The sequence below is a fragment of the Rissa tridactyla genome, chromosome 2, assembly GCF_028500815.1.
Source record: "Rissa tridactyla isolate bRisTri1 chromosome 2, bRisTri1.patW.cur.20221130, whole genome shotgun sequence".
In the NCBI taxonomy this organism is placed as follows: Eukaryota; Metazoa; Chordata; class Aves; order Charadriiformes; family Laridae; genus Rissa; species Rissa tridactyla.
In genome coordinates this window covers 157,995,098-158,020,499 of record NC_071467.1, presented here as the reverse complement: position 1 = coordinate 158,020,499, position 25,402 = coordinate 157,995,098, and the positions used below count along the sequence as shown (strand labels likewise).

The window sequence follows — 25,402 nt, the reverse complement described above, 5'->3', positions numbered from 1 at the left end:
TTGAGATATTGAAACCATTCTATTATAAATCTCCAAACTGTTTAAAATGGAGTATTTTTAAATTATAATGCCAGTATGAGGTGGTTGTTAAAAAATCTTCCTTTCCAGGGATACAGATGACTTAGCACTGTCATGAAAGTGAAACCAACTTCACTGAGTTTCGGTTTGTTATTAATGAACAAATAGGGATGACTCATCTGTATTTTAAAAAGTCTCTTTAATTTCTTTTAACATGGATATTGTTAATAATTAAAAATCTTTAATTTACAAAGTTTGTTTTATTTTAGTAGTTACTGATACGTTTTCTTAAATTAACAGCATAACAGTAAGCATTAGATTCCTGCATATTTTTCCCCCTGCTCTCAGCTAAAGTGCAGAGATAGAACTGCAGAAGTACTTTGCTTTTTGTTTTCTGTATTCTATGCATGAAGTAACTTCTTGTGGAATAAAAATTAATGACTTAAAAACAGTAGGCTGTAAGATTACCAGTGTATGGAGAGGTCTGCAGAGGTTGGGATTGCTTATGGTGATAGATGTCTGTAGGATTTAAACAATGATGGGACAGATTTGAAAAGTAGTTTTGCTTCTGTCTTACTGATTGATTGAGGAAAGATGTTAATAATTTCAGGAGGGAAGAATTAATGTTTTATTATATCTTACTTGAACCTACACCAGGTCACGATGGAAATGAAATGGTGCTTGGGATTTATAGTACAGGATTCTAGGTTACAATTACAAATTTACAAATTATTTGTAAATTGGTGGGAAAGAATTGCACTGCTTTGCTCCATAAGACCTTCATCCCATAAGGCACATGGCTTAGATCCTTATGCAAGTGCATACCTCCCTCTGAGTCAGAAGTGTGCTTTGTCCAGAACGTTGAAATGTCAAAGCCTAAGTCTTGAAATACTCTTTGAATTTCAGATCTGTGGTGTAGAAATATGATGAGACCATCAAGTAAAATAATGACTGTCAGCAGGAAACAATATAATAAACGCATACTAGATTCTTGTGGATTTTTTCCCTCTCAGTGACATCTGAAATTCACCTTATTTGAAAGGAAGCTATGAATGATGGACTTGTATTTAGCTGACAGCAGTGATTACACTGTTATTTTCACTTATGTGATAATTTCTCAGATTCAAACAAAAAATTTCTGCTTTTATAGATTATGTTTTTTTCCCCTGCATGTTTCTGAGAAAATGAAAAGTCACTCAACTACAATGATGTGTACAATATACATCTTAAAAATCATAATACAGACAAACTTGAGAGTAAATTTAAGAGCAACTTGATTGCATTTCATTTGACCTCTAGAGCCTCCAGTCAAGTTCTGGTTCCACTGTGCGTGGCTTTGTAGTTACAGAGATACAGGGCTTTCCAGATACTCCCTACATCCTATGTTAAAATTTGAGCAAAAATGCTGAGGTGTTTTCTAGCAAGTACTGTGACGTTGATTTCAGTGAGGCCAGGCTTTCCCTAGCCAAATGCCTTTTCCCGAGCATATTTTAAGTGCTTTAAAATACGTTCTTCGGGAAGATGGTGTTCTCTGTGTATAATTTTAACCATGATGTAAATAATCAGAGATATGAAGAGTCCCAAACTGTTCTAAAGCAGAATTTTTCAAGCTGCTGAACATGTTTTACTCAGGCTGGCTGAGCTGTCTCTCCAGTGAAATTTAAATTGATGAGGTTCAGTTTCAGACATTGTGAGTCTTTTAAAGTGCTAATTTCTTTTAGTATTCATAAAAGCCAATTGAAGTGGCATTTATTTTGTCTAACATAATGTTGGTAACTAGAAACACTGGTGAAAACCACTTTCGAGGGGGGATGTCTCCAAGTGTCCACATTTGTTCTCTACAAAGAGGTGCTACAAAATCTTCCTTTTATTTGATGGACATACTAAATATGAGCGGTGAAAGGAATTTTATTCTATACATTTCTTAGGTCACTTAATTTGCTTTGGGAGTTGTTACTGATGTTTATGTGGTTCAAGCTAAATTCAGCTGAAAAGTCATGTTCCTCATTTTAAGGAAAGAAAAAAGATGTCCTGGGTTTTGTAGACTAAAACCATACGCGATTTTATAATTGTCCCCAAAAGTTAAAAGATCAAGTGCTTATTTGTTTTTTCATGAAAATGTCCTAAAAGTCATGCCTTGTACTTTACATGATCTGTTGTAATGTTAAATAGAATTGCATTCTCAACTAAAGAAAGACAATAAATGCTGGTGGTTTACAAATAAATCTCAAACATATACTAATAATATTTAAATTTTTGCATCAATGTATTTTTGTTATTTTTTTTAAAATATGCTCACTGTTTAGGCAATACCTGAAAATAATTACTTGGTTTCACCTTTGCATCTAGCATATTTAGGTTTTAAATTTACTTGTGTGGATCTAAGATGGCTTGATTAACATGACAGTCCACGAGTGATCAATTTCAGATTTTAAAAAGTCAACAAATACTAGGAGTATTTGAAAATAATTATTTATACTTTTTTTTTTCTGAACCTGAATTTTGAGCCAAGAGGGCTGAAAGTTTATTAACGCTCTCAATGCACAGTGTCAAAATGAAGGACAAAAAGAATCATAATTTGTGTATTTCTTTATGTTATTCAGTCTTTGTGTAGGATATGTAAAGGCTAGGAGTTGTGTAAACATACTTTTGCAGCAAAATAGTGTGTTTCATCAAAGTGAGGACAAGAAAGCAGTTTTCATTCAAGGTTTTTTTTTTTTCATTATGTATTTGAGTGGAGTTTTTGAAGCACCGACATTGACATTTTTACACTGTTGGATGCGGTTGTTCTTGTCAACTGGTCTGTTACAGCAGTAGTGCAACGTTGACCTTTGCTGTGGTGAATAATACGGTACATAACAGTTTTATCCTGATGTATAAAGTAACATTTTAAATATTACTTAACATTTCTTTGATGGTAGTCACAAGCTTTCCTTTCCGTACGCTGTCTTCCATCCGCTTCCTTGTTTTCACCTCTTTCCCCTTTCTGTCTTACTCTTGAGTCATCATCCACGTCACATTGCGTTTTGCTGTCACATACTCTTTCTTTGCTTTCTTGTTTCTTTGTGTCATGCCTCACATATTTGGTGAAGAAATGTCTCAGACTGGGTTGTTCATGGTCCTGCAGCTGGCATGCTAGAGCCTGAGATTGGTTGTCTTTACCAAGATCTTCTGTTGGAGGAAGGAGCAGACAGGAAAGGGACTGTTAATAACATGAAAAACACAGTGTATTCCCTGCTCTGCACTTTGGAGGTCAAGCTGCTGCAGAAAGAAGACTACATCATAGAAGGTGTTGGGAATTTGGTTCACTAAATGGCTTTTCACTTCTTTTGAGTTAGGGTTGAAGGAATCAAGACAAGCTGGTGCTTCATTCCCCCTAACGTGTCTGACCGCCTACCGTGATAGGTAGCCGTGATACCTGACGTCTGCCTGTCTGGCAGGTGAAGAAACAAGGTAGCGTGATCATCACAGAAGCTGGGCCAGGAAGATGTGGAGTAGGAATGAACTAGGAGTAGGAATGAGCTAGGTGTGATCTTTGGAAGTCACTGTCGGATGGTCTCGTACTGTGAGTAGCTCTGGCTGTCAGTGGGCAGGGAGAGGTGGTGGAGCAGTGGCTGTAGCTGTCAGACTCACGTGACCATATAGGTGGGACCTGTCAAATGTCCATCACTTATCATAATGCCATTGTTGTTCACAACCAGTCACAGAGCAACAGCTGTAGAGTTTAACTCCTTTTCACTGTTCTGATTATTAAGAGGCAAGGTGGGGAGGATTTCAGAGATGACTGTGCAGTTAGCTGTCTTAAAGAAATTTGTTAGAATGCCCTTTGTGGGCAATGAAGTTTATTTCATAGTTATTTTCACCTCTTTCTCTCAGCAGGTTTATTTTCTATTGCATATTTACTGTTGCTTTTTAATTTCTGAAGAGATGGTGTACTCCAGTTGGGTTGCATAACTCTGAAATAGGTATATTTTTTTGCATTTAATTTAAATACATTCTTTAGTCATAGTTGTGATTCTGTTCCTTTATGTTTCTGATCTATGTGTGTCTTGTGAACAAGAGCAACAGTATCATTTGACCTGCAATAATTTTTTAAAGTTGGGATATACTTACCTGGATATCTTATTCTTTGTTTTAAGACAGTTTCTCTATTGTATTTAATTTACACCGTAACAAGTTGGTGTTTCTCTTTACAAATACTCAAAGCAAGTATGTGACATTGACTAGAAACGTAAGTTTTGTTATTTTTTTTTAAAAGTGGTTTAGTTTAAAGAGTGCTTATTTCAAAGAGATCCAATTCCTGGTCAGTGCAAAGCTGGTGATACACTAAGTGAGGATACAGTGCCCTCTTTTATCTCCCCCTCTCTCCAAATACTTAAGATTATTTGGCTCTGATAAGCCCTCTGGCCACTTATTTTCCTTTATTAACTAATCCATTGCATTTACTCTGGTTGTATTTTTTTCATACCATTCTCTTCTCTGCTCACATGTAGCAATTTGTCTTTCATTTGCTTTTTCTTTCAATCCGTTCTGAAGTGTAAGGACAAATTTAGCAACATTGCTTCTAAGCAGAAATTCTCTCTATATGGCACTGCCTCCAGAATGAAACTCCCCAAGCAGATTGAAGAGTTGTCACTGTGATCACTTCACTTTTTACTAACTTCTTTCTTTTTTGTAACTTTTTTCTTTTTTTACTAGCTTCTTTCTTTTCACTAACTTCTGTAATGCATTGGGTATCAGCTGTTGCAAAATAAGTGATCCGTTAAAAAAAGTTCTGAAACTTCTAGCCATCTGTTGGTTATTTATAAATTTAGTACATTATTTTGTCTTTTTTGTATGTGTGAGGTCATAATCTTTTGCCTCACATTACCAACAGACCTGGAGCCTTTCCTATTGCTTGAGTGGAGATACATCATCTTATGTATAGATTTTGTTATGATTTGTTTATACTGTATTTAACACATGGAAAAAACCCTGTCTTTAGAGGACAGTAGTGGTAGTTAGTGGTGTCTTTGGACATAAATACTGTCTTTAGAGGAGAAGATGGTTAACCTTCTTGTGGCTTTTTTTTATGCTTGCGCCAGTAAATGATCTGAAATACAAACCCAACTTTAAATTCATTTTTTGCGTCTGTGTCTTTCTTTTTTATTTCTCTCTTGGTGGTCTGTGTTAAAATATTTTCTATACTAATGAAACTAGGAGAATCATGACCTTGCTTACTCTGTATCATCAGAAAAGAAATGCAGAAGAGTTTTGCCGTCAGATTTTGTATCTGCATATAGACATTGAAAATATTACAGCACAGTTGTTTTTGATGTGGTTAAATAGTTCATAAACATTTGTTTGCCAACTTCAAATTTATTTTTATGTATTTTGCTATAATACATTTTCAGCTTGAATGTATTTTATTTCTTTACTTCTCTAGACTAATAGGGGCGTAGGGTGAAAATGGAAGTTCTTATATATGTAGAAGAAGCAAAAAAAGAAAATAGTTTCCTTAAATCTGTCATCTGTTTTAGACTGGATTTGGAAAGGTGTCAGGGTACTTTCAACTGTCATTGTCTGCAGTGGGAGCTAAATACCTTGCATCAAAAAGGAATTATTTTGTATATTTCCTTGGAAACTACACAGAGCCATCCAGTAAGAGATACTTGCAAATAAAGCTTTGTTTATATTTTGTAATCTTTGTGTACTGATTTAAGATTCTGGTTTAAAGAGCTAATACACAGGTTTTCTATTGTAATGGTATTGTTTTTTAGAGACCTCATAAATACTTCAGTGTTCTTTACTTTTTCTCTATTGGAGAGATCACTGTCCTGAAAGTTTCAGTTTGTAAGCCTTAATTTGGGTGAAGGGTTCAAAATTTTAAAAGAAAAAATTCCTTTCATTTATGTTATATAGGTCTGTTTTGACATCTTTTCCGGACAAGTTTTGAGGAAAAGGATAAGTAAATATAAGAACTTAATGCCTTTTTGCAAGTTAGACAAAAGCACGGGGATTTGGAACAGTATGTGATTACTTTGAACGTGCCACAGCTTGTTGCATGCACCTGGGCCAATAACTTACGTATGCTCCAAGCAAGGAAAACACTTGATAAACATTTGGTACTACCTGGTAGGATTGGGACCCTGTTATGTTTCAGCTCCCCCATTTGTAAATCGATGATGTTTGCCTAGGTTATTTGGATGCTGAGAACACAAACCTGGACAGGGTTCAGTACAGTTTGCTGCTGTTTGCCTGTCCCTTTTCTTCTTACATAGCTTCCCTCTGTCACTGTGCTTCCGACAGGGCTGCATAACATGTATTTGTAAGAGCAGAAAATGATTAACACTTACTTTTCTCCAGTGTTTTACATATTACATATCATGAACGATCCCCAAAGTGAAGTCTAGATTAAACATCATTAACACATTTGAATCATACGTTTGAATGAAAATGCAATTGTATATTTTTTTTTTCTTTATAGGAAGAAAAGGCTTCTCTCCTGCATCGTACTCAGGAAGAAAGGAGAAAACGAGAGGTAAAGTAGACTGTAAGCGTTTGCATGGATTTATCTTTGATGTAGTAACATTTACAGTCCAAAGTACTTCATTCTGCTGCAGTCGTACTTAGTTCAGGAATGTTTTGTTTCAGTTTGCAAGTTCTACATAGTCGTCCAGTATACTAGAATTGACAAACTGTTTGACTGCTTTTAAGGTGCTTCCCAGAAGTGATTTTCGTCTCAAAAGAAGGTAGTTAAGCATGCACTGGGTGCAAAGGGAATTTTTCCTTTTATTTTGTTGCTCATGTGATCTAGGCTTTGTTGAGAAAAGGCAGATATTTGGATAGTAAATCGCATTTTTTTGGCCTTTTCCATAATCTATTACTGTGGGTTGGGCTCGGCAAACTGTTTTCTGCTCCTGGTTTTTCTATGGTTTCTTGGGTGACCTTCAGCAGTTCACTTTCCCCAGTGCATGCCTCAGTTCTGTGGAGGTAGAATCAAAACAATCATACTTGAGTGCATCCTAAACTGCTTTGAAATCACCTGATAATTGAGGAGCAATGAGAAGCAGTTGTGAGGCTTTAGAAAATCTTAAAAGTGGTTTGAGAATGAAGTTTACTGCCATGGATAATTCAGTCTGGAATAATGCAAAGGAGGAATAGGCATTGAAAGGAAAAATAGCGGTTTTAAAACATTAATATATGTGGCAATATGAAATCAAAACTTAGTAATATGGAATTAAAAGTGAATATCTTCATTTTGTCATTTTTCCCCCTCTGATACGAGTAAAAACAATTGTTGTCTTTAAAATGAGTTAAAAAGTGTAACTGTAGTTTTCATGCAAATCAAGAATAAAGAGCTGTTTGGCCCTTAAAGATGTGTTTGACCCTTGCTAGATTAAATACAAGTTCTGCCGTGGCTCCTCTGATTCTGAGGACGGTAACTGCTTTTTTTCTTTCCACCCTGGATGTATAATTATGGACCAAGTTAAAGTATGAAGTTACTAGGATTTCACCAGTTAGTTCAGAATGCTGTTTTATGAATTAAATTTATAATCAGTGAGTCCTTATCAACATACGCAAACGGAGTTTTTTGCACTTCATAAACTTTTGGCCGTTAAGTTGCTTAATTCTGTCTGCTGCACAGCTGATGCAGAGTCATATATCTGTATATGTACACACATAAACACAACGATTTTCTGTGACATATATCGGATTCTCACAAAATGAATGACTCCTCTGAGAATGGAACCAGTTATGGCTTTTAAAAAAATGCCTGTATCAGAATCTTAGCAGTGACCTCAGACTTAAAACCTTTGCAATTACAGGTCGCTAATTGACAATTATGTATTCTAGGATAAAACCTGTATCTAGAGAAAAGGAGAAATACTTACTTTTCAGTCGAACATTACATTATGATTATGAAGAGACAGTGCCTCTTTGTAATTGAAACTCTCTCCTGCTTGCCCCTGTACTTTGCACTTTTACTGTTTTGATACTTTGGAGAGAAAAATACCCTTTGGTCTATCAAAATTTTGATTTTGATCTGTACTCTAGAGGTAATTAGAGACTTTCAAGTGTATGCTTATTCTGAGAAATTGCTTTGGGGGTTGGGGTTTCCAAGATAGGCATTGAATAGCAAATTCATCTGGTGTTTCTCTGGTCAGTTCAGGTTAAGTTCAAGTTTTCGAGAGTTGAAAGTTTATGTGAACTTTCCCAAATGTATTTTAATGAAATTTATAAAAACATGTTGGTGGTTTGTTTTGCTTGGTGGCCGACAGAATTATGGGCTCATTATAGTGCAAGGATTCATGAGGTTAAATAAAATTTCTCTTCTCAAAGCAGGCTTTGCTCTTTTTTTTTTTTTTTTTTTGAACTCTTGATCTTCCTACTTTCCCTTCCTCAACCGTTGCTTTGTAGCTCTAGGTTCATGAGAAACAACTTTATTTACTTCCCTCTTTCATCCCCTAAGAAACTATACGGACATTATTAGAAACCTAATTACAGTAGCCACTTCCCTTAGATATTTGTTGTGATGGAATATGCTGGGGCTGTTGTCAGTGGACTCACTGAGTGCTCTTTTCATAGTACCTGAAGCAAGTTGGCTTTCAGTTCCCCAGCAAGTGAGACCTTGTTAAAGGGATGATTTTAAATACTCTTTCTAGCTACTGAGGAAGACATCATAAAATGACTCAATTTACATGTCTGGTTTGAAGGAGAGAGCAGGAATTTTTACTAATTTCCATATTGTGCTCCCGGGCTTAAAGCATTAAGCCTCTTTTCCTTTTGACAGCAGTATTGTCTCCAAATAACTGGGTTTTTTTGTTGGTTGGTTGGTTTTTTTGTGGTTTGTGTTTTGTCTCCCCCCCCCCCGCCCCCCTTCTAAACTGCACCAGCCTCATAATACTGATCTGTTATTTGAATGGAAACAAATAGGCAGGTCTTCAGTGTTAGCTGATCTATGCAGAAAGAGGAATGGTGTAATTGAATTTTATTAATTCTTTGATGTTTTAGTATTAAGACTTTGTCTAATAAAATACAAATGTGTTTATTTTGATTTCTGTAGTATTACATATGAGTATTAAAAATTCTTTTGCAATATCTTTATGGTAAATTTACAACTAAAAAAATAAAAACTTTCTCCCTGATTTATGTATATTGGATGCAAACCTTCAGTTTATTTTACTAATGATTAGTGCTTAATTTTAATTTAAAAAAATCTTTTTGAATACCACTTTAAATATAGTTGTATGAATTAGAGTCAGCGCCATAATATTGATTTTGATTTTCTCGCTTTGCTTTAAAGGAAGAAAGGCGGAGGCTGAAAAATGCAATAATAATCCAGTCATTTGTAAGAGGGTACAGAGACAGAAAACATCAAGTAAGTATTTATTTATTTAGAAAGATGTAAAACAGTTTTGTTGAAAAATAGACTTTCTAGTAATAAGTAATTCCATTGGAACATCTTCACCTTTTTGAATATTGTGTGTGCTCACAAAGTGCAAGTTCCTTTTCCCTCTTGACATTTTTGTTTGAACCTCAATATTTTAGTAGATGAACGTTTATTCCACAAAGCATGTATGTGACAGTGGACTTCGGTATGATTACACACTGTTTTTTTGAGCTGACAAAGCATACAAAACCAGTTAGGTATTAGTAGCTTTCACACATCAGTGGAGCTTTTTATCCCCAGTATGTCTAAGGTGGTAGTTTGAGTCAAAAAGTTGTTCTTTCTAAGCTGCTGTTGGGTAGATTATTCTAAGAAAGGGTTGTATCTGTTTAAATTTACTAATATTTATTGAGTAAAATAGATGAAAATGTTTGATGTGATATTCTTTACTTGAAAAGCAACAAATTTGTTGCAATGTGTACTTTTTGAATTACAGAAAGCAGTTATGGCCTTAACTGTGTTACTGTGTATGTGTTTTGATCTTTTAACAAATATGTGCTGCATCCATTTTACTACTTTGCTAGCACTTTGGATGGGAAACTGCAATGAGGTTTTGAAAATTTTGCATCTCTATTTGAAATCATAACCATTATTGATATGTTGATGCATGTCTTATTTTTAAGCACTCTATCCAAAGAAGTGAATTTGATCGCTGTGCTAATTTGGCCCAATCTGGAGGAACCTTTTCCACTGCTAATGGAGCTAATTTGACTCTCTTAGTTCGTCAGTTACTCTTTTTCTATAGACAGAATGAGGATTCTAAGCGTTTGGTGAGTACTATAACATACTTTGATCCATAGTACTTTTATTTCATGCACTTTTAAAGTACTCTTTCACTTGAAAGATTTTGAAGGGACGCAAAAAGGGCTTTGACCAGTTCAGTAAATTCTTTTAAGAATTCTGGCTTTTGCTGGCCTGCACTCTGTCGTTTAGACAGAATAGCTTAAAATTAGATTTTATATGTGCACACACACAAAAAAAATCTGTGAAATAAAGCCGTGAAAAATCCTGTGTTTATTATTCACAGTAATTTATTAAAAATATTAAACTTCTATTAGAATTTAATTTATAAACAGTATTTTCCACTTAGCCATCTAGTCGTTCCTAAAGCGTTTAGGTTTTTTGTGTTTTTTTTTTTCCTTGCTGGTCAATAATGCTGGCATAGCAATTGCAAAGTCACTGCAAACTTCCCTAATGTACAAGTAAGTATAATTCATAGCGGATATTAATAATGGACATTTAAAGAATTATGGTTATTTAAAACAAAAAAAAAATCAGATAAATTTGTTGCAAGAGTAAAGTTATTTGCAAACGTAATTCAGTTTTAACTTTGAAAGTTTAGTTCTAGCAGTTGTGTAGTTTGTTGTGTAACAATTTTTTCTCAGCTGAACATGATTGTCTTAGTGTTTTTAAGTCCTCCAAAGGTATCCAAAACAGGATTGAAATAATACTATCTGTATTGCAATAAATAATATAACTTGTTGTTATAAAGAGTAAACTTTTGCATATCTTTTCCCAGGTATGGATGTGTCAGAATTTAATTAAACAGAGTTCTCAGTTTGTTAAGCAATTGGATGGTCCAGACAGACTTACTTGCTTATTCCAAATAAAAAGACTGTTGGGGCTGTGTTGCAGGTAAATTCTTTTTTCTGTATGCTATTGTCTAAAAAGTGTTCAGAAATTATGTTTGGCACTTCTTTTGTTTCTTTTTGCAGCAGGTGAAGTATTAAATGTAAATTTATCTTAGAGAGAGGACTGTTCATGTAAAATATATATGTAGGCCGTGGTATAGAACGCTTGTTCCTATGTAGGAACAATGAAATTGACTTTCAAGTTCAACATGTGCTTAAGGGATGCCCTGCCTAGGGATAAGCTTAAGTGTGTTCTTAAATGTTTGCTTATCACTATGTCATTAGCAATATTTGTGGAAACCAGAAGGTTTTATTGGGAACTGGTAGTGATTAGAAGGTATATCTGAGTTAGACAGATGTTCCAAGGATATGCTTTGGATATATTTTGTTTTAAAACAGTTAATCTATCAAGGTTACTTGAATAGCTGACAGCTAAAGCCTAGTTTTAGAAAACAGTATATTTGCTCTTATTAATAATGGATACTAGTTATACTTTAAAGTAGCTTTAAAGTTAAAGCTTTAAAATAGCTTTAAAATAGTTTTTTTTCCCTTTAATGTTCAGGCTTTTTTAGAAAACCGTTTCATTCAAGTCACTGGACCTTGTGTTCTGACAATGGTGTAGACTGTATGTATAAGAAACAGTGACAGCAGATACTAAAGACGACTTGAGTGGTGGGCTTCATAGTCCACATACAGTGGAATGCAGCTGTGGTCTCACTGGATTGAATTGTACATTTTCACTACAGTTGAAACTGAGGTTTTATAAATGCAGCTCTGTTTGTATTCCCATTCTCCCTTTCTGACTGGGTGATGTGGGAAAACAGGAGTGGAAGAGCTGTTCCTGCCTGTACACATAGAGAGGATGGAGGAAGAAGCTCTTCCTGACTTCACCTTGCCAGCACGATGATGGGTGTCTATACTTACTTGCAGAGCTATTTCAATTTTCTGAAAAAGCCCAGACAGCGAGCAGTGGGACAGGTAGCCAAAAAAGTGTTTCCCTGGGATAAGCTCATATTAAATGAGAAGCTGTAGCTTTTGATGCTATGGAAAAAAAAAGGTGAAAAAAAGGGTATTGTAGCAAAAAATGGCAGTGTGATTGCAGCTACATCTGCAAAAGAGATCTTGTTGCCAGAGTATCTTTTTTTTGGTTTAGTGAAATGTCTTAGCTATGGTGTCAAAAGAAATTTTTCTGATAGGTCCCATCTTTCTGAATGGCTGGGAAAGCAGGCACATTGCTAGAGCAACTATGCTTATATACATCTCATACTAACAACTCCTTTTAATTCTAAACAGACTCTTAATCTTCACCATTTCTGTTGTTAGTGGTGGTTGTTTCATAAGCAATTTGCTAGAAGGATGGGATGGTTGTATTTTTAGTATTTCAGTCTGTAATGAGGGACATATTGGTTTAGTTATACATAAGACGTTCCTCAGCGTTTGTTCCCAGCCCATGTTGCTCCGGGGCTTTCATGACTTCATTTTTAATATGGGTAGTAATACATGTTGGAAAAACATGTATTATTCTTTCCTTCTCTTCCAGTTCATGCAGTAGACCTTCAAACTGTCAAGTCATTGAAAACAAGAATTTAGTAGGATTTAAAGAGAGTGCTGTATTCATAGAAACTCTGAAATTGGGAATTATTATTATAAAGGTGCTAATAAAAAGATGTGGCTAAGCTACTAAGAACACTTGGAAAACAAATGGAAATAAGTTATTTTAAGGTGAATGCGGAAAGGTTTTTTGGTAGTTTTATTTTTAAATCAGTGTGCATATGCCTGTCATGAAATAAAAGAAATATCTTGTTAAATAATTTTGTTTTCATTTTATTTATAGGCTATTGCAAAATTGCAATGACGACAGTCTGAATGTTGCACTTCCTATGAGAATGCTTGAGGTATTTTCATCTGAGAATACATATTTGCCTGTTTTACAAGATGTCAGCTATGTGACATCATTAATTGAACAAATTTTGCACTACATGATTCAAAAAGGTGAGTAGCTAGGAACTATAAGTTGTGAGAAATACTCAAAAATTAAACAGAACGTGTAATACCTGAAGACCGTGTTGTTTAGTCACATTTTGCCTTTACCACATGTTGAATGATGACTTGATGAATTAAGTGCTGCGTACACTAACCTATAGATATATATTAGATGGATATTTTGCTTGCAATGAGATCATTGCTTGAGAAATTACTGTTTGACTTTTTTTGGAAATTCTGTTTATAAATTGAATATTCTACCAAGTTACTTATACAGACTTTTACCACAGATTTTGAGTAGGTGGATATTACCTAACAGAAGTTTTATTCCAGGAGCTGTTTATGCACACACACACGTGCACATGCGTGCATGGGCACACGTACACACACTGTGCCAGGTCTAAGCTTTAGTTGTGTAACAGTTGGGTGTTGTTTCGCAGTACGGTTCTCTATAACTGCTAACGTTCGATATTATCATAAATTGGCATTGCCTTTTCATCCTGCTAACAGTAGAGACACCTTAGCAAAGAGATGGTAAACTAGCTTTTATTTCCCTTGTACCATCATCAGCAAAACTGTTTGTAACTGCAATCAGTTACACCTGTGCAAACATACTTGAAAGTTAATGAGTTGTGTAGTTATCACCAAAATTCTGTTTTGTCTTGATTTTGCAAGACTTGTGGATAGGGAGAAAAGACAAAACCATTATGAAATAAACATCTCGGATCCGTCTTCATTGGTGTGAAATGTAAAAAGAGCACATTCCAATTTGTTAGTTAATTGTTAGAATAATTCTATGTGTGTAGGTTTTAAAGTACGTTCAATGGACCAGGCTATCTTATCCTGTTATTAAGGATTTGGTTTTAACTACTACATGTTGAAGTCGCTATGAGGAAAAAAATGACTGTTATTGTAGCACACTTATTTTACTTGCCAGGCATAACTAAAACTATAGAAGTATTTGTCTCATTGCTTACTATATAATAAGTATATCTTCCAGAATACTTTAATACGTTATACTTCTTTTAGTATAATATTCAGTTCTCGTAACTGATGTGTGAAAGTTTATCAAGATGTTAGATCATAAATTTTAGTAAAAAAAAATAAGCTTTCTGAACGCTTACAGTCAAACCAAAAAGAAGTGGTTGTGTGCAACTACAGATGTTCTGTCTCCTGTTCATTTATGATGGTTATTTTGTAAAGAATCTGTAATCAGCTTTTTTTAGTACACATTTTTCTATGTAATTTGTCTTGTCAGCATTGCTAAGGTATTCCTTTATAGTGATTTCCACTTGTTGCATTGTATGTCAAGTTAGGTAGTTGCTGATGAAGGGTCTTAGGGGTCTTAGACTGGGCCTCTCAATAATGCAACACTATTTATGCATTTATAGTGGTTCCTGTAGTAGTGGAAATTGAGTTTAGGAGTTCATTGAGCAAGAGGAAGTTGGTTTAAGAAGAATGAAATCATATGATTCCATTTGTACTTTAGTGAGACAAAAACAGATTACACTCTACACATCTCTTCATGGCTTGGGTGGTAGTGCATTTTATTACTGTCTGAGAGGTTCCTAGTTTGGGAACAGCAACTGTATTCTTCAGCCTCCTAAGGCAAGGTGGTTATAGAATTGAGACATTGTGCCAACAGGACTGTTACCTGTATGATGCAGTCATGTTTTGGAGGAGGGGAAAATTCATCATTTCTGAAAGGGTAGAAGGGCAGCTGTCAAAAACATAACTAGAGTCACTCAGAGGAGAAAAGAAAGTCTTTTTCATAGGTCGTTGTTTAAAATAAAAATCAAATTATTCACTTCATCAGCAAGAGTGGTTGGTCTTTGAAAAATCAAACTGATTCTGACTGCAATTACCTATCTATGATTTTATACAGTGAAGTTTCCAAAGAGGCTGTTGGTATATCCTGTTAGTTATGTGAATGTTACTTGGACTATTGTAAAATGTATTCCTTAGTAAAGCTTTGTGCAATTAATTGTAAAGTATTTTTCAAGTTAATAATGTTAAGTATATAAGTTGTTTTGTATGGAAAAGAAAAAAAAATATGTATTTTAAAAGTGGTATTTCTTAATTTGCAGGCTACTACAAGTCGCTTTATTTGTTAATTAACAATAAGCTTCCCTCGAGTATTGAGTATTCTGATGTTTCTCGAGTCCCTGTTGCAAAAATACTTCTGGAGAATGTTCTGAAGCCATTGCACTTTACATATAGCTCCTGTCCAGGAGGTGCAAGGTAAATAAAGATAATATTAGATATTTGTGTACTTACTTGTTACTGTCAAAGGTGCACAGTTTGTTGTTGAGTGTCTGGTTATTCTTTCAGTGCAGTTTGCTGATTCATTTGTAATAGTACTGATTTTTGGTAATGTTTTTCATTGTTGAAACTATGTAGTTTCAGGTGTGTTTAAGAAAAAGGCAATGAAACGCTGAAGACGATAAACGAGAATAGACGAGAATAGTGGGTATCATAATATGTGGGAACACAGGTGTGGAAAAAAATAGATGAGAGCAGAGATGCAGCTAAGGGCAGAAGAGAATTTTAGAGTTAAAAAGAACTTTGTGACAGAGGAACTGAGGTTTATGAAGAGAAATAACTAAGTCATAGCTATTTTTTTCAAGAGGAATGTCGGGTTTGTAGCAATCCGGTTGTATCACGTGATAGTGTTTTGTGTTAAAGTAGTATTTTGGGGGATAAATAGTTATTGTGGCTTTTTAATTTATTTTTTATGTCAAGAATGTAAACACCAAATTTAACTTCAGAATAGTTTTTTTCTGAGTTCCTGAAAAGTTTAAAGGATAAGATGAAATGTAAGATCATCAGGAAAAGCACGTAGTGTAAGAAGTTAATTTTTGAGAAATCTGAGAAATTTGGTTTATTAGCACAGGATTAATGAAGTGCATCTTTGCAGTCTCGTTGATGGACGTGTTCAAACTTGCAAATTGATCTATTATTCCATGGATATAAATGTGGGAAATCTTGTCTATATTTTCTATAAAGACAATTTTTCTTCATTTCAGGCAGCAGATTTTTGCAGCCTTCACAGAGGAGTTTCTGGCAGCACCTTTTACGGATCAGATATTCCATTTCATCATTCCAGCGCTTGCTGATGTGCAGACCATTTTCCCTTATGAACTCTTTCTGAGTGCACTATTACTAGCAGAAAGCAGATGTTCAAGAAGAAGTGATCAAGCCCCATGGCTTTTTTATTTCGTGTTAACAGTTGGAGAAACATATTTGGGTGAGAAAGCAGAATGGGCAATTCGTTGTTTTTTCATATTTGAGTTAATGCGTTATGTATTTCTACAACGTGGTTCATTGCCAAGCAAAAAGGACAGTTTGTGGATAAAAGTGTTGGAGACATCTGTTTTATTAGCTATTCTTACCCTTTTCAGTAAAAAGTACACTTCATTTGATAAGATCTGGCATAATGTGTTTTGTTTGGGTACTTCTGGTAAAATACATTATAGTACAGTGTGATCTGACTAATGATCTTTTATTTCAATGTATGTGCTATAGGATCCCTTTCAGAGGAAGGACTTCTTGTGTATCTGAGGGTACTCCAGACTTTCCTCTCTCAGCTGCCTGTGTCTGCTGCTGGTACAAATTGTCAAGATGCAAACAGTGATTCTGAAGATGAGGATGAAGAGATCAGTAAAATGACAGCTACACCAGTAAGCAGTACAGAATTGCTTTGAATGAATTTGTATTATAGCAGCAGCAAATACAGGCAAAACCAGGAGCACCATGAAGTCCAGTGTTTTCCTAGCTGCATGTAGAAGGGAGCATGTTTACTTCTTAAAAATAGATGGCTGCTCACTGCAAGCAAACAGAACTGGATGCTTACATTAAAAACAAAACAGAACAAAAAATCAACAAACAAGAGGGAATACCTGCTTTCTGTAGTGTAATGTATAGAGACTGTAGCGTAAATAGAACTTTCGCTATAGTTTAAACTTCCACCAGTAAAATGAATCCACGCTAACTTTAACCTCCTAACACTCAGGTCAAGGCTTTGAACAACCGAAGTTGGAGAGATGTCAACAGGTTCTTACTGGCCTTTATATAATCTCTGAAAAGACACTACCATTCAAAGGACTTGTGCAATGTGCAGTCTTCCATTATGGAATATGTGAAATTTAACCATGTTTAGAGTTCATTAAAAAAAAAAATAGTCTCCTAGATTACTTTAGCTCCCCACACTGAGCTGGAAATTCCAAATTTCTGTGTCTCAGGTATTCTAGGGCTTCCTGGCATTTTCTTAAGTGTTGAAAGCAAAAGCGTACCAGCTCTATAATGCCTACTTACATTTCATGTAAGGTGATCTACATTTCTGAAAGATGCAGCTTTTTTAAGACCTAGATGTTGAGAGTAACCTCCTATAAAGAACCATCCTGTTGGGGAATATGGGCAGCCTTTTACTTGTGCATTTTTAGATGCAGTGTGTTACTGTTACCCTGGAATCTTTACCAAGATAGTGTGAATAAAATATTTAACTTACCAGCCACACACACACTGTATGTGATGTAAATATTGGCAGATTCTACTTGTGGCTTAGAGATATTGGTGGTGTTTAAAAGGCGTTTAGGTAAAAACAAAGAATAAATTTCTATTCACAGGTAACTTACAATAATTTGTAAATTGGAGAAAATCTGCTCTGAGGAGGCTTTAATAGATAATACTATTTGTTGCAATACGTTTTTCTTGTGTTTCTCCTATGAGTTTTTTATGTATTCCAAATTCCCATGCATGCCTGTTTTACAAATTAAAAAAAAAAAAAGGGGTGGATGGGTGGGGAACCCCTCTTTCTTAAAAATTAATAATTAGATAACTTGTATCCTTCAACGATCCAGACTGCTTTGCTCTGTTGGGGGCAAGATAAAGAGAGGAAATAAGGAAAAGAAAATGCCGAGCTCCACTCAGTTTTATGGCAAGAGAAAGCATTCCTCTTCATGCGCTTCTGGTACTACCCAAACGTGTGTTAGCCACCCTGAAGTGTTTTGTTGTTTGTTAACCCATGGGTTATGAATGAGAAAATACTGTTTGTAAAGGAACTTAGAGTAGACATCCATTTCTGGATTTCATGTCCAATGCTGACTGATGTCAGCGGGGAAGAGATGACTATTCACATATTTTATGCCAGTAAGTGATGTTGCCTTATTGTATCCAACTGTTTCAGAACATGCCTGCTTTAAAGGCAGTCTTTCCCACTGGACTAAGTGAAAAGGTCGATACCACAACCCAACAGTTGCCTACCCAGGGATTTAAGTTGGCTTTTGGGTCTGATGTTTTTAATAATGCTACTGGGATATACATATGTGCTTGCATTTTAATTATTGTACAAGAAGACTTTATGTTCTAGTAGAATTCTGAGGTGTTATTTTTTTTAAAAAAAGGGGATACTTGATCATTAAAAAGACTTAAAGCAAACTTTTCTTTGATATGTTTGTAGGGCGATGGGAGAATATCAGTTCAGTATATAACTGAGGAGTGTCTAAAGAAATTGGATACAAAGCAGCAGACAAACACTCTGCTGAATATGGTTTGGAGAGATTCAGCTAGTGAAGAGGTCTTTACCTTGATGGCATCAATCTGCCACACGCTAATGGTGCAACACCGAATGATGGTGCCAAAAGTCAGGCAAGTATAAATAATAGTGATGTTGAACTGTAGTACATCTAAAATTGGTTTTATTAGATAGAGTTGTTTCAAAGTCTTGTGGTGTTTTTTTTTCCTGTGCTTTCCTCTGTGATCAGATGAAATAAATAAGAATTTCAGAATTTAAATAATAATTCCAGGCGAACCAAAGAATGGATTCATTCTGTTTCTTATTTTACTTCTTGTTTATTGTGCTCTCTCCGGAGTAATCACTGAATCCAGAAGTGTAAATAAGTTAGCCTTATTTACATTATCTTATTTACGGTCATCTTGCAAATAAGTTAGTCTTCTATCACCACACTGAGGACTGTGGAGCAGGTAGTATTTGTGATCAGAAAATCACACAAATAGGTATTGCAAAGATTCTGGAAAGGAGTTTATCCATCCACTTGCTCAGAGGCAGTATTAAGCATTTTTCTAGCAGAATTTTGTCTAGGTTGTTTTTAAAACTTTCAGTGATACGTATTCCACAGTCTCTCTAGCTGGCTGAGCACCGAAACCAAAGTGTTCTCTACCCCCTTTAATATATAGCCAAAATCTCTCTTGCTACAAATTAAAACGATTCCTAACTGCTGAAACCCACTGTTGTTGTTTGGGAAGAGCTTTGGCACCTGAGACGGAGATAAAAGACTTGTTCATTTGTACAGCATTCTCTTACAAAGGCTGCAAACCACAAATGTCAGTAACAATGGAAGAAGATTTGTGACCTTTTTATCATCAAGCTAAGACCCATGAGTATTAACACTATTCTGGTGCAAGTAGTTTTGAATAAGTATGTAGTTTCTGGTAGTAAAGTAAGTATTTAGGGAATGTTGTAAACATAATCAATTCAAACTGCATTGTAAACAGTGATACAGAAAACTAATTAGGTGCTATCTTAGCCCAATGGTGTTTATAGCTGTTAGAGGAAGTAAGATGTCAGTGAAACTGTGATTGCTCGATTAGGGTAATTAGTTCTTTGTAGACTAATTGCATTAGAGCAGGATGTGAGACCTGAAGATCATAGCAGCAGTTGAATTAGTATGCCCGCTTTATTGTTGCAAGTAGTACATTGCCTTGGATAGTAATTACTGAGTTTAAATGCATCACTGCTTTGACTTGAGGTTTGCTGGTGACTGTGGAACAGGGCGTTTAATGAATAAAGAAGTCACACAGAACTTTAATTGTACGAGTGTAGCATCTGTTTCCTCTGAGAAGCTGTATTGGGTCTTTGCAGTTCTCTGTGGTAACAGGCTAGTTACACATCGGATGAATTCAGGAGTTAGGAAAGCTCTACTCCTCATCTTGTAATAGAAAGTGATTTACAAATTTTAACTTTCGAAAAGCTCCAAAATAGTTGAATTCACTAATTTTAGAAAGAGGTAGCAGAGATACTAAGATTTGTGTCAGTAATACCAATGGAATTACTTTCATAGTAAAAATGAAGTTAATTCATACAGGTATTTGGTAAATTAAAGTAGATATTTAATTACTAGTTCTGACTTCCAGTCAGTCATAACTCTTGGGTTTGCCAGGCATCATCGTGTCAGTTCTCAGTGTTTTGTCCTATTCTCGGTGCATTTTAGACCTGCCCTAAGTTACCAAGCAGCTATTCTAAACATTCTTTTTGGGTATTTTTTTAAAGAACATTTCATGTTGTTCTAAAGGTAGTAAACATGTGCCATTTCAAAAGACAATTGAAACATATATTTTTTTGTCATTAATTTTAACTTTTTTTCATTGCCTAATGATTTTTTAATTGCCCAAATGATTTTGTCAAATTTAATGATAATATTTTGAAAGATGCTTGACTTGAGACTAACTTTTAAATTATTTAATATTCAGAGTAAAGTGTATCTGTTTAATTAAACTGTGTAGAAATAGTTAAACAGAAATAATTTATTTAAAAATGCTCTCTTATTTTCTGTTCGGAAACATACTGGGTCAAATGGTTTAACAGATAGAAAAGGTTGTTACAAAAACATTGCTTATTTAACAGCATTTACAACTGTAATAGAAAATTATAATTAAAAACATAAAGGCTGCAAATCAAAGTGGGACGTTAAAGAGAGTAGTAACTGAAAATAACTTTTCAATAACCGTAAAGAAAATTAGGCTGTTAACACAGACTTTGGAAGGGAGGAAACAACACATACCTCTGTATTGTTTTTATAGTTCCGAGGCGTTTTTCCTTATTGAAAAAAAGATAACGGTACAGACTTATGTCACTCCATTAAAGCTGAATGGTTTTTCTTCTTGTAGCACCTCAGTAATCTTATTACATATTATATGGTGTTAGGAACATCAGTGTTGCTGCATTAGCTCAGTAGTTTCTTTGGTTTTGCAAGAGACCAAGAGAGGACAGAACAAGATACCCAAAAATACAATGTAGTTCTGAACAGAAGGAGCAGGCCTCTAAAGTTCCTTTCTGATTCTCTGCAGAGAGTGGTGGGATCCAAAGGTGGATTACTGGAAAAGCACATTGCTTTGGATTAGAATTTTGATAAATTCTGAGTAAGTTCTGGAAAGCTGCAATCAAGCCCAATTAAAGAAAAAGGCCACGAGACTGTAAAAAATCTTGCTGTAGCTAGTATTCAGTAAGCCAGGCAAGAGGTCTAGAATGTAATGAAGTCGTTGGGAATTGTACTTGTTTTCAGCGGGGCAGGGCTTTAATCTTTCTGCTGTAAAGTTGATGTATATTATTGAATACAGTTAATTAAAAAAAAAGAGAAAACATGAGTCTTGGAATGTAGTTCTCATTATAAAGAGATTTGCAAGACTTCGTTCATCAAAACTGTACTTTAAATAACTAGTAAATTCTGTTTCTGCAAAATATTTAGGGGCTTAATTTAATACCATAGACTTCAGGTCATCACTATGGCTTAACATTAAACAGTGATGGGAACTGTTCTTGGACTGGGACTCCACTTGCTATCAGCCGTCTGATTAGTGCCCCAGAGTAATTGCTAATCTTGGTTTAACAGTTTCATAGTGACTGTATATTACTACTATTTAAGGAATATAACATTGCTAATCTTAACCTGTGGTTGAAAATTGTTTGGAAAACTGACATTCTGGTGTAATAGTAGCAGCCTGTCTTCATCCGTGTGCTGAAGATAGTTAGGCTTTACATGAGGCTATTTAATAATTGTTTAGGGAGTGTTCTTACACTGGTGTGTTTTTCTTAAAACCAGAATAATTTTATATGAATTTTTTACTTTTGTTTTTTCTTTTTTTAAGCTTCACTTTACATTCTTGGTCCAATAGAAAGAGAGGCGGAAGCATTAAGCAGCCTAAAGAGTGGTATAGTTCATTTAGGGATGGCTTTGCATGCTGTCTCCTACCTGTGACACCTTGCAGTTCTGAAGTGTCAAAATCCGCTGCCCCGCCAGCAGTGACCTTTCGCAGACTGTATGAGCTCCTCTCATTCTAGTGTATTCTCTTCATTAACTTAAATGGTCTCAGTGGGAAACTGGGCCCAATTTATGACCTAGACTGAAAGTCTTGCCTTTAACTAATTAACTTGTAGTGGTGCCTCAGCTAAATTAAGCTTAATGGGTCATTTAATCTGTCCCATTGCGCAGAAGGAATTTGACACTTTTTTTAAACCAGAGGTGCCCAAAATACTACTCTGGTAAGTACACATAAATCATGTAGCCTTTGTGGACAATTAGATACCTATGGAGAGAAACAAGGTTCTAAATAAATGATCGTTATGTACTCACTTTTGGGAGCAGATAATTTAATTTGGTATGATTAAAATAGATACTTAACAGAAACCACTGGAGTGAATTTAACTCTATCATAGCCTGTGGCTGAAACAGTGTGCCTTTTCGCGCTTAAAAGGAGCTTATCCTTTCTGGTAGTAGAAAAATGGTTCTTCTCCCAAACCACAGTGCTAAATCTGCATATTGAACTTTACATAAAATTGTTAATTAATCCGTTCTATAAAACTATATATAATGATCTCATAATAAAGGAAGTTGGTGGTATACAGTGAGATTTTCAAGAAAATGTAGAACCACTAGATGGGAGGCGTAAAAATCCAGGGTTTAAACTTTAGCCACTTGGTTTGTTCTTAGAACAGTACGAATATTGAAAATGAAACCTCTGAGTTAGATTATAAAAATTTACAGAAAAAAACCCCCATCTCATCTTTTTGATTTCTAGTGTTTGTGTGGGGGAGGGTTTTTTGGTGTGGGTTTTTTTTTTTCTTTCTTTAAAGGAAAAAGTGATTAAGATTGTATGGACACTCAAGCTTTACGTTAACTGATTTCTAAACTTTTTGAGTTAATAATGCTTTGTCTTCAGGGTATGTAAGCTATCCCTGTAATGTTCTGCAGTTTATCAGGAATTATTATTTTGCACAGTGTCATTTTAATGTAGTTCTATCTGGAAATGCTGTTTTTTAGCAGATGCACATCTTTTCTCTGCCAAAGAAAAAAAAACAAGGTAGATTTTGACCTATTTTAATTATAAAAGGTTTTAATATTTACTTTTTACTCTTTAAATTTAAATTTTTTTTTAGGCTTTTTCATGTTTGTTTTTTTTTTTTTTAATGTGAAACCAGAAATTTTGGAACTTTTTAGTACAGCCAATTTCTCAAACTTTTGCAGAGATTTCAAGGCCATCCTTGCATTGTGGGTGGGTTTTTTTTTTTTGGTTATAATTGTTATCTTCTACTTTGAAAGTCAATTTCTATACTTGGAGTGGGAGGGTAGTAGTTTGTTTCTGCTGTCATTCCTTCTGCAATGGATTATATTTCAGGTGAATCTAGTGATGTAAAATTTTTGTAACATAAGGCCTAATTCACCCTTCTATGTTTAGTTTGTAGTTTCGTGTTTATTTTCTGGTAACAGTATGGAAACTTGTGAATTGATGAATTCCTCTGCTTCGTATTTCGTAGGTATTTCATATTGACAAAACAGGCTGTATGATAACGTGTTCTACCAAATTTGCATTTTTGTATTTAACCAGATTTTCAGGGAAGGGAAATGTGAAAGTTGAATACATTCAGCATTTCTGGAATTGGGCCATGAAATATAGCAGTTGCTACAATTGACTGCCTGAATCACGGATATGGAATAAAAATGGCTAAAACTTAGACAAAGGTTATTATTATAAGCTCTTAAGGTTTGTCTTTTTTTTCCCTTCATTATTGCTGGATATTGCTAGAATGAAAAAATGAATTACATTATGATAGGTTCAGTGTCCATAATGTTTGTTCATTTCTGCTAAAACTATTACATAATTTCCAGGGATGATTGTAAAATTAATAAGTTTTTACTTGGAAGCCCTATGAGACCTAACGGCACTGTGCCAAATTACTTTTCATTTCAAATATGAGGCTGAAAACTGAAGGTCACTGAGGAAATTTCTCATTTCAGAAACCAAGACATCTGAGCTATCATTCATGTATTTAAACATTAAGATACAAATCCTTGTTCTAAATTAGCTAGATATAATAAGCCCTTCCTTACATGATAATGCATAATTTCCACCCAAATGTCAAAATAATGTGACTTTACAAGGAAGTAAAATTCCCATGTATCAAATTCAGGTTGGATTTTTTAAAAATTCCACATGTTTAAAGTAGAACTTAATTTTACAATAAAACTTATCTTAAACTGGCATTAGCTGCAGTTGCTTTAAATTTGAATCATTACTAATGATCACCAACATGCAACTTCTCTGGAATATGCGAAGCTCCCAACTCTCTTTCAAGGTACTAATCTATGTATTTAAAATTCAAAGTTTTTGAAACAAGAAGGGTGATATTTCAGCAAAGACGCACCACAGACCAGCGGTTGCTTGTATTTCGTTTTCCCTTCCGCATGCCCCCTTTCTGTTTCCAAAAATCCCTGTACCTGTGAAACTCTGTCCTTTCTGTTTGGTGAAGATTTCTGCCCTTCCTAATGCTGCTTGATCCTCGCATAGTTCCTTGTCTGTGCACCTGGCTTTTGGTGAATACATGGCAGTTGAGAGCCTGAAGAAGGGATGAGCCGGGTGGGTGCATGAGAGAGGCTGTACTTCAGCCAAGGCAGCAAAAAGAGCCCGCAGGGCTTCAGCAGCCAGTAAGCGAGGACCCAGAGGCATGTGGCGCTATGCAGGATTTGTGAGAGGGCGTGTAGGTTTTCTTGTGGGTTTTTTTGTTTGTTTTTGTCTTTGGTTTAAGTGGCAATTCATTTATTCTCAAATGTTTTTAAGAGTTTACTGATATTTTACTTTTTTCCCTTAGTGAAATGTGTGCTTCCTTTCCTTTTGCCATCTGGCAAATTTTAATTTATCCAGGTGGTCCGTAATAAATACTGTTTTTTTCAGACAGTCAGGCAGCAGCTACTCCACCCTCCCTGCTCCCATTTCCCAGCCTCCTACTTGTTGTATGTGTGGTCAGAGGGAATTTTGGTATTAGGAGACTGTTGACCTCTGAGAGAAGATGTGGATCTGAGTATCTGTTTTAGCTTATTTATTCTAATAGTAATTAGAATGAGGAAAGTAGCATTTAGGATAACTAACTGAATATAGTTCTTCAATATCTGAAAAATGACAGTTTAGTCAAATCCTTTTTGGTTTCCTAGAAGACATTAATTGTTACAAATTGTTTGTGACGTATGTTGCTTCCTGTAGGGGAAAAAATAGGCTGGGGGAGACTTTTTAATTCCAGGAATCTTTTTATTTCTCATTTCTATAAAAAGTT

At 35.1% G+C, this 25,402-nt stretch overlaps 1 protein-coding gene across 1 annotated transcript in view; it reads left to right on the top strand.

The window, feature by feature from the left end:
* Positions 1–25,402, top strand: part of UBE3C (ubiquitin protein ligase E3C) — an 81,835-nt gene that overhangs the window by 4,065 nt on the left and 52,368 nt on the right. Inside the window, exons 2-10 of the mRNA XM_054190408.1 lie at positions 6,485–6,538; positions 9,305–9,379; positions 10,072–10,218; positions 10,968–11,083; positions 12,914–13,071; positions 15,150–15,303; positions 16,089–16,309; positions 16,588–16,742; positions 18,521–18,708. Coding sequence (XP_054046383.1) covers positions 6,485–6,538; positions 9,305–9,379; positions 10,072–10,218; positions 10,968–11,083; positions 12,914–13,071; positions 15,150–15,303; positions 16,089–16,309; positions 16,588–16,742; positions 18,521–18,708 — 1,268 coding nt within the window. The remainder of the gene's footprint in view (positions 1–6,484; positions 6,539–9,304; positions 9,380–10,071; positions 10,219–10,967; positions 11,084–12,913; positions 13,072–15,149; positions 15,304–16,088; positions 16,310–16,587; positions 16,743–18,520; positions 18,709–25,402) is intronic.